Source organism: Primulina tabacum, chromosome 3, assembly GCF_025594145.1.
Source record: "Primulina tabacum isolate GXHZ01 chromosome 3, ASM2559414v2, whole genome shotgun sequence".
NCBI classification, from domain to species: domain Eukaryota; kingdom Viridiplantae; phylum Streptophyta; class Magnoliopsida; order Lamiales; family Gesneriaceae; genus Primulina; species Primulina tabacum.
In genome coordinates this window covers 7,935,426-7,949,871 of record NC_134552.1, presented here as the reverse complement: position 1 = coordinate 7,949,871, position 14,446 = coordinate 7,935,426, and the positions used below count along the sequence as shown (strand labels likewise).

At 33.8% G+C, this 14,446-nt stretch overlaps 3 protein-coding genes across 5 annotated transcripts; 1 reads left to right on the top strand and 2 right to left on the bottom strand.

The window, feature by feature from the left end:
• Positions 1-3,317: 3,317 nt before the first annotated feature.
• On the top strand, positions 3,318-4,196 carry LOC142538921 (transcription factor RADIALIS-like). Its single transcript, XM_075644214.1, has 2 exons — positions 3,318-3,749; positions 4,039-4,196. Exons 1-2 carry the CDS (start codon positions 3,481-3,483, stop codon positions 4,061-4,063), a joined length of 294 nt encoding a protein of 97 aa, XP_075500329.1. The 5' UTR covers positions 3,318-3,480; the 3' UTR covers positions 4,064-4,196.
• Positions 4,197-5,247: 1,051 nt separating this feature from the next.
• LOC142538919 (uncharacterized) lies at positions 5,248-6,994 on the bottom strand. 3 transcript variants are annotated; one of them, XM_075644210.1, is made up of 3 exons: positions 6,832-6,994; positions 5,612-5,813; positions 5,248-5,520 (listed from the first exon to the last, which is right to left on the bottom strand). In XM_075644210.1, exons 2-3 carry the CDS (start codon positions 5,798-5,800, stop codon positions 5,428-5,430), a joined length of 282 nt encoding a protein of 93 aa, XP_075500325.1. In that variant the 5' UTR covers positions 5,801-5,813; positions 6,832-6,994; the 3' UTR covers positions 5,248-5,427. The 3 variants fall into 3 exon arrangements, with proteins under 3 accessions (XP_075500325.1, XP_075500326.1, XP_075500328.1); XM_075644211.1 differs by having other exon boundaries at positions 6,836-6,982; XM_075644213.1 differs by lacking the exon at positions 6,832-6,994 and adding an exon at positions 6,517-6,805.
• Positions 6,995-8,948: 1,954 nt separating this feature from the next.
• Positions 8,949-13,700, bottom strand: LOC142539845 (glucose-1-phosphate adenylyltransferase large subunit 1-like). The gene is made up of 14 exons (XM_075645584.1): positions 13,222-13,700; positions 12,975-13,097; positions 12,223-12,393; positions 11,830-11,922; positions 11,372-11,455; positions 11,206-11,261; positions 11,039-11,132; positions 10,717-10,902; positions 10,555-10,635; positions 10,080-10,166; positions 9,886-9,990; positions 9,680-9,786; positions 9,464-9,524; positions 8,949-9,326 (listed from the first exon to the last, which is right to left on the bottom strand). Exons 1-14 carry the CDS (start codon positions 13,453-13,455, stop codon positions 9,225-9,227), a joined length of 1,584 nt encoding a protein of 527 aa, XP_075501699.1. The 5' UTR covers positions 13,456-13,700; the 3' UTR covers positions 8,949-9,224.
• Between the last annotated feature and the right edge of the window lie 746 nt (positions 13,701-14,446).

Here is a 14,446-nt window from a genome sequence, read left to right as displayed (position 1 = left end):
ACGGTTCATTTGAAAACTCTACTCTTTCATGACAGCACGAAACAAGTTAAGGATCTCAAAAACAAAAATAAATCAAAGTCATCGAAACAAAAGTACATAAAAGATTTTTTTAGCAAGCTTTTCACAAGATGATCTCTCGGATTAATATTTACGTGACATGTTGATCTGATTTATATTTATAAAAAAAATAATATTTTGTAATAAATTGAGTGGAATCAAAATATTTATACAGTAGAATTGACATGTAAAACTATTTGATTTTATTTTTGTGAAATATCTTGTCTCATAGTAACTTGCGATATCTGACATGATTATGTCATAAAGGAATATTATGGTACATTGATTTCAGCGTGGAGGATAAAAACAATTATTGGGCTTTCGACAGGTGAAATGTACTCTTAATAATCTGTTGCATTTAATAACCTATGAGTTGCTTTTCGACAAGTAAGCCAGAGTTTTTTTTGTTCAATTCTATCAAATACATAGTTCTATAAGTATTATCACGAAGGATAAAATTTAAATTTATGCACTTAAGAGAGTAGACAAAAACTTACATGTGACGGTTTTATAAGTCGTATTTTGTGAGACGGATCTTTTATTTGAGTCATCAATGAAAAAATATTACTTTTTATGATAGGGTTGATCCGTCTCACAGATAAAAATTAATGAGACCGTCTCACAAGAGACTTAGTAGTAAGAATATGTCAAGGAAAAATGTAACACGGAAAATCTATATAACATACAACATACACATTTAGTTCATCATTTTCAAAGAAAACAAAAACAAATTGGGATTCAAATATAAAATAATTCCATCAAATAAAAAAAAATCATAAATATACGAGTGTGATCATTTCATTTCATTTCTATTTCAACGATCAAATTATTCATCTATCAATCAATTATATTATACGAGAGGGTATTAGATCGACCAATTTGGTGCGTCATCAATTTGGTGTTCCATGTGACCTTTCAAATTATTTTCTAGATTGTCCCTCCCGACATTTCATTAATTTTTATAATTATAATAACATCTTTAATCGAATATAAATCAAATTAATTATAAAAAAAGTCACGTGGGGATGGTAAAAATAAAATTGAGGCAAAAGGGTGCAAGCTGAAGTGTTGCACGTGTTGAACCATTTATGGGCTAAAATACGAAAACAATGATGTACATGGCCAGCTATATTTTCTTTGGAATGTTTGTTTCAATTGGCCAAACTACTTTACCCAAAAACATAACCAACCAGGCAACATTGTATATTTTGGTGCATGGTCATCAATCTCGTCATATATACTTGCTACTTTCCTGGACTTTTATCAGATTTTTAAATTTTTTATTTTGATGCAATTCTACTCATGCTACTCTTAAAATATTTCATAAATGGTGTATCGAGATAGAAAAAAAAAATTTTGATATCGTATGCTACCGAATTTAACAAAAAGAATCACTTAACGCTCGAGTAAGAGTGAGTTTTAGTTATAAAAAACGACAGTTATTGATGAAAATTAAAATACAAAACATAAACCATATATTACTATATAAATATAAGAACATCCTATAGTAATTATGTGGAGTCATTGTGTAATTTTATATTTGCTTAAAACAACATCCATATTATCATAGTAATTATATGATTTTACTATATTATATTAACACTTTTCTTTATATATATATATATATATATATATATATATATATATATATATATTTATCATGCTATTTCAATTTAAAAAAATATAAACTAATTTATTCTATTTTTTTATATATAGAACAAGCACATTGATATGCAGGAGATTACAAGAAAAACATTATCATAACACACTATTAATGCTTTTATTATATCTCGTTATATCTCTAAATCACTTTCCAAAAATGTTCGCACATTTTAAGTAAAAATTGGAACGGACCAAATTAAAAGCAGCCCTATATATTATTATATGAAATAACTCAAGAGCAGCTATTCTGTGAAATAACTTAAGAGGAGGTATTCGGTGAGACGAGTTTACAGATTTATATTCGTGAGATATGTCAATTCGATTCATATATACAGTGAAAAATAAAATTTTTTAAATTAGAAATAATACTTTTAACGAGTCATGTTAAGTTGAAGATTTGTATCACATATTTGACTCGTTCATAAAATATTTTGTGATAACCTAAAATATAGAACATTTTTATATCGACATACAAACTCCGTATAACAACGATATGTCAAAATAGTGGTTAGGCCTTACACCACTATTACAAAATTTATATTTTTCGACAATTCTTTATGTTATTTATCTATCATCAAGATCATAAATTTGATACGAAATCTCGAACTCAAGACTCAATTGGAATAAACTCTTCCCCAAGTTTAAGGAAAAAACAAAAGTATATTTTAAGAACTTGAAATGCTTGATCGCAGTGATATATCATGAGTAATCTCGTGTACCCGTGCATTTAAGATTTTGGCACACCCGTGAAAGCACCTGTACCAGTTTATTTGATATGTCTCCTACAATTTTTTTTATAAAGATAAATAAATAATATATATTATACATACATACATTTTCGGTTAAAACCAAAATCTTCTTGTTGCTGATAACTGAGGATTCCCACAATATGCAGATATTTATTTTGTATTTTTTGTACCAAACACAGTGCTTGAGAAACAATTTAGTAAAACTTAACATCCACCTTAAGTGGTATTAAAATTACCACCTTTTTATTTTGAAATATAGAGATTCTTACAGGATTAATGTAGCTGTACTAATTTGTCCTCCGTAGAAAACGAGCAGAAGCATTTAATCCTTGAGTTCAAGTGCATTGCTCTAATTATGTTATATTATAAATACATTCACAAGACATTATGGTGAACGATTTTTTCTGTGGATCCCAAGTAGAGAATTAATAAATATCGATGAGTAGGTCTATTGTGAGACGATCTCACGAATCTGAGACGGATCAACCCTACTGATATCCACAATAAAAAGTAATATTTTTTCATGCATGACCCAAATAAATGCGTATCACAAAATACGACCCGTGAGACTATCTCACACAAGTTTTTGCCAATATCGATACGTGTAACTTTAAGGTAATATCCTAAGTTTAGTATCTCATTAATGGTATTTATACGGTTTTTTCTTAAAATATAAGTTTTGTTACAAAATACCCTTAAAATCATTCCATATAAACTATTCTTGGCCCACACTTTTTCTTCATGCTTAATTAGGAGTCTTAAAACGAGAGTAAGGATTTTCATACCTTACTCGCCTTTTCTTCCCTTTGATCCTATAAAAGAGGCAGTGTTCCTACCTATACCACACATCCAATCTCAAGTATTCTTCTCTAAACAACTTTATTGTTTTCCTTTACGATTTCAAATCCATTCTTAGACCAGTATCGTAGGCTGTTCCATTCCTTGATTAAAGCAAAAAAAAAAAAAAAAAAACAAAACGCGCACAGACACACGAACTTCACCGAACTAGCAAATGGCATCGAGCTCCATGTCTAGTCGATCGAGAAATTGGACAGCGAAGGAAAACAAGGCGTTCGAGCAGGCATTAGCAGTGTACGACAAGGACACTGATGATCGTTGGGAGAACGTGGCTAAGGCAGTGCCTGGACGAACCGCTGAAGAAGTGAAGAGACATTATGAGATTCTTGTGGAAGATGTGAAGAGTATCGAGAGTGGGAGAGTACCATTCCCTAATTACAGAACAACTCGGGAAAGTGGTAGCACGAAGAACGATGAGCAAAGGTATTTAGTATTTTAGTACTATGTAATACTTGCTAATGTCCAATAAAACTACCTAATATTTGTCTGATGAGCCTAGCCACCTTTCCATATATCAAACATCATTATTTTCTTGGTTTTTATTGCTTAGGTATAAAATGTACGTTGGCTTTGGATGAAGAGATATCAGTATAAGTTGTCATGAAAATCACCAAAAAAAAACCACACTAAATTTCATGCATATTTCGATAATTGTTATTTTAATAAAATATAGTGTTTTCGAGGTAATCAACTTGAATATTTTTCGATGCAGGATGAAAAATCTGAAGCCTCAGTGAGGGAAACGTGGAAGACGAAGTAATTAAAGATGGATATTGAATTATAAAACTAAATATGAAGATGTATTCTTAGAAATGCATGCGTGCAGTGATCTCTCCTGCAATCTATAAAGTTATCTATCTTATTTGCTAATCAATTAACTTATCTTTTGTTTACTGAAAATTTGGAAGCTTGGTCCAGTATTTAATGAATCGAATAAAATTTTCATTCTCTTTTGGATCAAATTTAATATATATATGTGTGTATATTTGAGGTTTAATTAACTAAAGTTTCGATTCAAAATACACATGAATATGAAAATTGAAATGACAAACTGATGAATGCAAAGAACGTCGACGACAAACACTGATTTTAGTTGATGTTAGAAATATCAGCTCCAACTTTTCCACAAGGGACCAAAGTGGTGCATGGTTCTTGTCGAGTTCTTAGCAGTCTCGTACACTTTAGGTTAACACTACTCATCCTAGGAACACAAAAAAATGCATCCGATACCGAGATTCCAACTTTATTTGATGGACCTGCATCTACTCCACACAATTTTCTAGAGTCCTTCGTCAAAATAGCCATGGACATCTTGAGTATATTTTTCCTATGTATATATAATCATATTGTTGCCCCTTTAAGTTTGAAAATCTTTTAGGTTTTCAGTTTTGTGACGGACTAGGAACCATCAAAGTCATGCACCCCGCACAGAATTTACCACAACTTAGAAACAATTTGCTTTTCTTTAGCACCCTGACTAAAGTTGAATAGGAAAAGGGGGTGATTTTAAATTAAATGCAATCCCCCAACAAAGATTATTAAACAAATCTTCGACTAGTCATAACTTTAAATCAATTTAACCAAATCCCAGCCGAAGTGGGTTTTTGCCATCCATGAAGTAACCAAAAAGATCTATATTTGCTGTCTGCGACCAGCAATTTATAACACGAATGAAGAATACATGTCTCCAGCTAAAATCTAGAACACTAGGCAATAAACACTTCACAATGGAACTAAGGAGAAGGTTTAACTAATCGTATCTGGACATGCAAGCTATTACCAAGGATGGAAGAGAAAGAGAACAATGCTAAATGGATCATCCATTCATAAAAAGTTCTCTATTATTTGTCACAATTCAGTAAAAAGGAAAGTAAGTGGTCATCTGAATATAATCAATATTTGACAAAAGTAAAGCTCAGCATAAGAAACATCACTACATCCAAATTCATTATTGTAACATGGCTCATAGACCATCGTGCACAGAAAGGAAATTCCAAAATAGAAACTCAACTTGTCATACTACAGTCTCCCAAAAGCCCATTATTCACACGTCTAAAATCTGGTGTCCATGGTCTAATTATAATCATCTAGTATCACAGGCTTACTCAGCCAATGTTGTTTGAAGAGGCAGAGAACTTTCCACTTCCTTGGTCTCAGAACTCCTTTCTGCAACAACTTTTGACATGCTAAACATCTGAGAATGCAACAGAAACCCGTTGGAATCAAGTAAGAGCAAAGGAAACTATACATGCTTTCTTTGAATGTTAAAATTTACTAAAATAAACCTTCTTGATTGTCTTCTGAAAGCAAGTCTTATGTTCATCCATAGAAGCATGAATAAATTCATCAATATGGTCTCTCACATCTTCTAGGAAAGTTGCATCATCTTTCTTCTTCCTCCGACATGAGGTCATAGCCTGGGTTGGAGCTGCGGAGGATGGTAACTTCTCATTTGGGATTTCTCCAGTTGCCATTATTGATCACCACCTGAACAGATGTCCAGCAGCCATTAAAGACAAAGTTGCTAATACATAAAATTTCGAAAGGAAATTGCACAAAATGGCACATCAGGAATAACATTGTTGTTAATATCTGGTTACACGTTGATCTTGTCAATGATTCCATTACATAATTCAGCCACGCTGATAAAATCTGCTTAAATCAAGTGGACTAATGAACTTGCAATTGGTTACTCAGCTTTCTGTCAGAAAACCATAAAGGAGCACTAGAACTTTCCCACGTGCCAGGTGCACATAAATCTTAGCAAATAATCATAAAAGACTAAAAGAGTAACTAAACATTCCTTCATTCATTGCTATGCAACCTTAAGAGAGGCACTTTGCAGAGTCCATAATTTAGTTCAAGCTCAGTAATTTCACCAAGTTGTAAGATGATTCGAAGGTACACACATAAAAATATGGATTCACGTTCAGCTCATTATATACTACTGTCTCCTTTCAAAAACTTAAAACGTGGCAATCACACCCAACCAAGACGAAATATTTCAAGAAACACGATAATTTCACCCACCGAAATGATTAACGCAAGAATAATTTGAAAAATATCTCGAAGATGTACAAGAAATTCCATGAAAGTGTAGTTTTTTTCAAAAAGAACTCAAATCAAGTGCAATTGCATTAGCATCATCAGTCATTCTGCCGAAAAAATGAAAAATAAGTGAGAAAGTTACCAAAGGTGAGGTTGCGGATCTTGCTTACACCAAAAGGTTTCCAATATCAAATTCAAAATAGAACTTCTCTACTGCGGACCATGACGCAGTACAAGCATCGCTCCATAAAAATTCACCAGAAGATGTAACAAAATTTAGATGATTCATAACTATGACTTCAATTTCTGCGTGTTTCCTAATCACAGCCATTAATTTTACTTGAACATAAACACCGAAAAAAATCAAAATATATCGATCTAATAACTAATTCGTACTAATCAGAACAGGAACTCTCAATTATTGCATTAATTCATATACAAGAAGTGGAATACATACCTACAATTTGGAGATTTCCAGAGAATCCTTTTCCTACGGAATCGGTTGTGAGATTTGCTTTATAATGTAGAGGGATGTGATATTAAGCCGAAGATGGCTTGCAGCTTGGGAGACAAGTCGTCTGCGTAAGGTTGGGCTTTGGAAAGGGCCAATATGGGTTGGGCTTTGGAAAGGGCCACTTGCTTACTATGATTTTATGGAGCAGAATCCAACCTCATTATATTTCAAACTAAAATATTTTTAAAAATGTTCTGAGGCAAAAACCTTCTCTTCCGAATACATAAATGAGGCAAAAAATCCAAAAATCATTATATTTATCAAAATTACATCAAACCATAACATTTTAATTATGTTAGCAATAAGAGACAAAAAATACGGTGAATTAAGGTTAGTTTTAGAAAAACCGACATCGTTGCTTCATATGAATGAGTTTATGTTACACTCTTTCGAGTTCTATTCCTGATAGAGATGTAAACAAGCGATCTCAGATTGTTTAATGTATATACATGCTCGAACTCGATTCAATTTTTTTTATCAAAGTTTGAGTTCGATACGTTAAGTGAGCTCGTTTTTGATTTTTTTAAATAAGATCAATTTCGAACTCGTCAAGCATTCTTATTCAAAATGTCAATTGATATATGAGAATTTATATGGTAGACTTCTCATTTTTTAGTTTTTCAATCACTTCTCTAACACTAATATTTTGATGTGAGAAAATATAAGTTATTATTGTACATTCAAAGTCCAACAAATTAGTCGAGTTCGCGAACATGCTCGCAAACATACGATTCGAATATATTTAAACTCGAGCTCGGCTCGATAAAATGGTCGAAAGCGAGATCGGCTCGATAAGCTTAACAAACAAACTTTTTATCGAGTCGAGCTCCGAGTAGCTCGAGAACAATTTGGTTCGTTTACATCTTTAATTCTCAATTTGTTTGTTTAAGATGATCGCACAAATATCTTATACCAAAACAAAATAGAAATGATACTTACAATATAACGGTTCACCCTTCATACTTCATACCAAAGAGGGGGTAATTCAAAATGGGGAATCAGAAATTCGGTATTTTGTGGTCATTTTCAGATTTTACACAAAAACTTGTGCGAGACAGTTTTACGGGTCGTGTTTTATGAGACAGATCTCTTATTTGAATCATCCATGAAAAATATTATTTTTTATGCTAAAAATATTACTTTTTATTGTGAATATCGGTAGGGTTGACCCGTCTCACAGATAAAGATTCGTGAGACCGTCTCACAAAAAACCTAACTCCGAAATTTTTTTTAATTACAACTCATGCGGGGAGGGGGGATCGAACCCGAGGAACCGACTAGTCCGGCAAGAGGGTGAGACCATTGGGCTACAAGCCCGGTCTCACCTACTCCGGATTTTAATCTTACCATGGATTTTTTTTATTTTTATTTTTATAATTTTAATCATTTTTTATTAAAAAAACCTACATTTTGTCTACACATGTCAACAATTAACACTAAGTCAATGACCAAATAAAAAAAAAACTAGGATCAGAATTATAAATTTTCTAATCAAATAAATATACTTCTAATATAAAATTTGTTTGTTTTTTAGTCTATCATTATTAATTAATTCAATCGATCAGAGTTTCATTATTTTATGAAAACTATCATCACAAATTTGACAAAAACTTATATAAAACGATCTCACAAATCGTATTTTATGAGACAAATATCTTATTTAGATCATACATGAAAAAATATTACTTTTTATGCTAAGAATATTACTTTTTATTATGAATATCAGTAAAATTAACTCGTCTCACAGATAAAAATTCATAAGACCGTCTCACAAAAAATCTACTCAACTTATATGTTTGTACAATAATATATTAAAATGTTAATATAACAATCAACTGAATAAATTATTATAAAATTTTATTGTGAATTTAGTTAAACATTTAATAACACAAAATATAAAAATATTAACGTTACATCGTTCAAACTATATGGATAAGTAGTGTCGAGGTTAACTATCCAATCAACCTTTTGCACGTGCACGTCTTCGTCCCCAATATTCAAATTATTTTATTTTATTTTAGTTTTTAAAATCGATATAATAAAATTTCATCGTCCCAACATCATTAAAAGCGTTATTCAGTTAAGCGATATTAAATATGTAGTTACAACAAATGATATCATCATTGTAGCACAAGTTCCGTTTATTCTTATACTTACTACACACTGTTGCAGAGACAGATATACTCGCTCCACAGCTTCACTTTCATCTCAACGTTCCACAGCCTCAGCCATCATTAGCTTCACACAAACTGGGAAACGAAGCTTTCGCTTCCCGCGATAACTTCATTTCCATGACTCTGCGTCAATAAATGCACACAGCTCGATTTGCACCAGATTCAAATCACCATTCCATCGTCTATGGTCGCCTTTTCGACTATAATCGTGATCCCAGATCGAATGTAGAATCCTTTTTCCCTACCATCTGCTTCTTCTACACCCTAAGAAGCCCAAAAAAAGGCAGTCTAGCATGAATGTTTTCAAATATGCAAAAACTAATTACTTTTTTCTATTCAAAGAGTAGTGTCTGTCTAAAAGTAAAAGAAACATAGGAATTATAAGGGTCACTGGAGCTTACATCTTTGTTCAAGATCATCACATTCTTCCCTATTCTTGCGTTTTTGTCAATAATACAGTTCCTACAAGAAAAAAACCAAGAGCATTTTATTAGTGTATCGACGTTCCCTGTATACAATATATATATACACGTTCAGACACATATATGCAAAACATATATAAGTATGTATAGATATACGAACAGCACAAGTTTGAATCTCCAGTTAAACTAGTTAACCTGATTTTTGTATCTCTACCAATCCCCACTGGAACTCTCCCTTGTGCTAGCAGAGAGGCAATCTCTGATTCTGTTTGGTAATAGTCAGCACCCATCATCAAAGTGTCCTGTATTTGGCAATCAAGTAAGTTTACAAGATGTCTTCTTTCCCTCGCATTCTAAAAATCATAGCTCATGTTTGAAAACGAAGAGTGTTTATTAGTTACCTTCAGTTCGACCCCCGTGTCTAGACGAGAGCGTTCCCCTACTATGGAATGCTCAACAGTGCATTCTCGTAGAAAACACCCGTGTGAGATTATTGCATCTTTAATCTAAAATGCATATCTTATATTAGATAATTGATAGTTAGACCTATGTGGTCATGTGGACAACATTGTTATTGGCAAATGATACAACTTACCTTGGATTTGTCAATTTTGGTTGGTGGCAAGAAACTAGGAGATGTGTAGAAAGGTGTTTTCGGATCGTAAAATTCAAATCTTGGAAACTGCCAAAAGGAAAGGAACAAGGATAGAGTTGCTGGCTCACATCCGAAGAAACATTGAATTAATAGATAAATGATGTTTTTTGTGTTGAAATATGCCGACTTACCGAGCTATAATTAAAATGAATAAAATTACTCCAGAAACGTGGAAAAAAGAAATTATGTGCATCATCTGGATATCTAATTTATCAGCCGTGGTTACAGTAACTATGTTTAGGCCACAAATCCAAGGTGTATGGAGTGGCGCGGGGCGTCTCTAAAATAAACAAATTTCAGATTAAACTTGACGTGTTCTAAGTCAATCTCAATGTCTTGATGAATTGTGGGCTCAAGACATGACATAAATTTTCTTCTAGTTCACAAAAGTAGCAATGAGGACAAACATGCAAACCTCATCCGTAAGAGCCAAATTAGCATCGTAGAATGATTTGATTGTCCCAATATCCTCCCAGTAATCTCTAAAAATATATGCCTGTAAAAATAGTAATTAATCAACAATAGGCACGGAATATAATTGTTGTATTCTCTCATGAATTTAAAGTTCCTTCCGTACCTGCACATTTTGTTCTCTGACAGACGAGGGTATGATTTCACAGCCGAAGTCATTTGACGTCGGATATCTCCACCTCAGGAGCTTCAACAATATTTCTTTCTTGAATGCATATACTCCCATCGAAGCAAGGTATGGAGATTTTGCAGCATCATTTGGGGATAATCCTATCAATTTACCATCTATTTGCTGCAGGAAGTCGAAAAGAAAACATGATGGTTTTCCAAAACTAGTCATATTGATGATTTAAAATATTTTGGTGGTGCATTTCTCATCAAACCAACGAGTAGCCAAGAATTTAAAGCTCATTTAAGCAGTAGCATACCATTGCTTTCTTGTCAGCATCTTTAGGTTTCTCAGAAAATTGAGTTATCTGACCCGAGCTATCGATCTTCACCAGTCCAAAATCCGATGCTCGACTGAGAGATGAGATTGGGTTAAATCCAAATCGGTTTATAAGTATAAAAAAATGTAAAAAAGATAGAAACAAACCTGTCATCAACTGGTACACATGAAAGTGTAAGATCGGCATTTCTGTCAAGGTGGTTCTGTTTTAGCATTTCAAAATAATTAGCTACCTTAATATCACGGAAACACAAAAACATTCGACATTTAAAACTCTATATACACATGAGATTTTGTGCGTGTGACTGCTTGCCTGAACAAAGTCCATATAGTCCATTCGATAAAGATGATCCCCTGATAGTATTACTATGTGTTCAATATCTTTCACCTTGGCATCCTGCAAGAATCACCAGTTTCAACAAGCAACGAGAATTTGTTAATTGTCCCACATCGGTTGGCTTAATAACTTGGGAGTTGTATATATGGGCTTGGACAATCCTCCCCTTGAGCTAGCTTTTGGGGCTGAGTTAGGTCCAAGTCTCATTCTTAACAACTGCCTATAATTAGGCCACCCGTTCTGCCCATAATTGGGTCATTTGTAAACTCTTGGGAGTTGTATATATGGGCTTGGACAATCCTCCCCCTTGAGCTAGCTTTTGGGGCTGAGTTAGGTCCAAGTCTCATTCTTAACAGAATTCAAGAAACAAACTTTAGAGGGAAAAAAAGCAACTATTAGACAATACTGGATATGTTAAAGCTCCGAGGATTGACCTCAAATAGCCATAGAAATTGCCTAACAGCGTCAGCAGTTCCCTGAAACCATTGCTTCCCCATTTCTCCTGCTGTTTGTGTCGCGGCCAAGACCTACATCCATTGAGGATTCAACTTTTATCGCCAAATTAGAGGGATAGTTATGCACAACCAGTTAGCTTTAAAAACCACTTAATCAAATAGGGGGCCTTTTCAAGTGACTTTCCAGAGAGAAGTAGTAGAGAAACCTTGAAACCAGATTTTCTATCCTTAGGATGTCGGCTTCATATAGCACTTCTAAACAAGTAAAACCCAATGGATATCACCAAATTTTATTGAAGCACCTTTTTTTTAAAAACACTGATTAAAAGTTCTCCCTTTAAACACACTCATATTTATAAATGTTTTGATCACCTCAACGCATCCATCACCGAAGCTGATACCATTCCCAGTATATGTACGAGAGATATGGCGATTGAGAGAAGCAGAATTGAACTGTGTCAGCACGAAGATCTTGTTAATGCCACTGTTGATGCAGTTGCTCATTGGAATGTCTATTAGCCTATAGCATCCTCCTAGTGGAACCTGCCATTTGTATCACACAAGGATGTCATATACTGACATCTCGTATAATCAAGCTGGACAACTAAACTCGTATATCGATGCATCATAATCTGGACGATTTAGTTCAAACTACAACACCAGGTGATGTATGGATCAATCGGGGTTCATTACCGTCTCACCCTGAATCCATGACACGAGCCTAATTTAGTGTTTTGATGGAGGGGTGACATAAATCTGGTTTCTTATTGTCGAAAAATTACTTGTCGTTGATAATCGAATTATTTTCATTTCAGAGGTAAATACCATCCTATACTAGCAAGCAAAAAGCTGCATGATAGAAAGATCGAGTAACTACTACTCGGCATCTGCACTCGACAAAATTGTTAAAAGAAAAGGATGAACTCGAGTTGGAGTCCATCAAAAATCTTCTCTCAAAATTTATGACACGAACCGACAAGGAATCCTGCCATTTATACCATCTTTAACTCTGTTAATGACTTTTAAAAGAAAAATAACAAAAGATTTAACAAAATCAAATTTCCCAGTACCAAGATATACTCATTCGAAGTGTAATTTGGACATGAAAAATATATGATTCTCACAGCTGGTGTTGCTGCTCTGGTTGTGAGGGGGAAAAGCTGCGTGCCCGCACCTCCTCCTAGAATAATGGCTGCCACATTTTTCGGGTCCGCCCTTCGTCTCTCGATCCTTAGTGATTGAACTGTCTGAAACATACATACTTATCTTAATCAACTAAAATAATGACTCAAATCTTTTCAAATTTGCAACAGAATATAGCATGGGTCCAAAATGAAATGAAAGAAAGATGAAGTTGAATGGAATAGTTACCGCTGTTTCTTGGCTGTTTTCTCTGGTGAGAACAGAGTAAGCAACCCCAGGCTTACATTTCCTCCCATCTCTCCCCAGACTCGAACTTTTTCGAAATTTGTTAGCCCATATACAGTTCTTTAAACTCCCTTTTATTTTCTCCCCCCAAAATCCATCTTCTCCGTTGCAAATCCCACTCCTACAAACTGTAGCCAAATGAGCTTTCAGTGTTGACGTTGCAGAGCAAGTATCCATCAGGGTTTTACACACAGATCAAGATTATGAAGACGCGAGAATCTTGAAAAAGAAAGGTATTAAAGTTACAAACACAAGAAAGTTGGGAGATCTGAATAATTATGGGCTCAGAAAAATCATGAAATATCACTGAAATGGAGGTGGCCGCTTTTATTTGCTTGTGAGTTTTCACGGGAAAACTTGCCGAGTTACTATTTATATCGTGACAAGTGGCTTGTAGTATGGAAGTAAATACATAAAAAAAACCTCTCACAAACACATGCAAAAACACACAGTGTGTGTGAATTTTATTGTGACTGGTGAGCTGATAGGGAAAGAAGATTGGATACTGGGCATCGTCCACGTAGCAAGGGTGCTGCAGCAGTTGGAGAACTGGGACCGAACACATGTCCAATTCCTAATATTTTATTTTAAATGTCTAGAAGTCTTGGATTATATCACGTTTAAATTTTTTTTAATTGGTAAATAGAATTTATAGATTAAAAAATTTATGGTACAAGAATGATTCAGGTCATATTGGAAAATACAAAACTGCAACACGGCAAAAATACATGTGGATTATTAATTTTATCATCACATTTTTAACGTAGTTTTCTATCAGCAGCCTTCATCATTAGGAAAAATATTGAGGCCTTATTTATAAGCGAAGTATCAAACGGTAACAGCATCGCATTTGACAATTAATGAAAACGGGTAACACGATTTAATGAGTTTTGTCGGTACTATGACAAATAAAGAATGAAAAGGAACACTGAGAGGTCAAAAACCATTATAGCCAGAGGAGCATAAACTTTGCGATGTTAAGTGAGCCTAGGAGATTATAGGGTGGAGTGATGTCATTTTATAGCATGTTATATTGTGTGAGAAAGTTGGTGAGATGAAGTTCATTTTGATAACTTTGTTGTATCTTCTTACGATCGTGAGATGATATTGTAGATATTATGTTTTTTATAGGTAAATGCCAATACGTCCTTCGATATTTTTTAAATAA

Excerpts from the sequence above, each read along its gene's own strand:
- LOC142539845 (XM_075645584.1), bottom strand. The coding sequence starts at position 13,455 with ATGGATACTTGCTCTGCAACGTCAACACTGAAAGCTCATTTGGCTACA. Across the intron at positions 11,923-12,222 it reads TCGGTGATGGATGCGTTGAG|GTCTTGGCCGCGACACAAAC; the intron begins GTGATCAAAACA and ends CAATGGATGTAG. Across the intron at positions 11,133-11,205 it reads TGTGTACCAGTTGATGACAG|TCGAGCATCGGATTTTGGAC; the intron begins GTTTGTTTCTAT and ends CTCATCTCTCAG.
- LOC142538919 (XM_075644210.1), bottom strand. The coding sequence starts at position 5,800 with ATGGCAACTGGAGAAATCCCAAATGAGAAGTTACCATCCTCCGCAGCT. Across the intron at positions 5,521-5,611 it reads TTCAGAAGACAATCAAGAAG|ATGTTTAGCATGTCAAAAGT; the intron begins GTTTATTTTAGT and ends TTGCATTCTCAG.
- LOC142538921 (XM_075644214.1), top strand. The coding sequence starts at position 3,481 with ATGGCATCGAGCTCCATGTCTAGTCGATCGAGAAATTGGACAGCGAAG. Across the intron at positions 3,750-4,038 it reads ACGAAGAACGATGAGCAAAG|GATGAAAAATCTGAAGCCTC; the intron begins GTATTTAGTATT and ends TTTTCGATGCAG.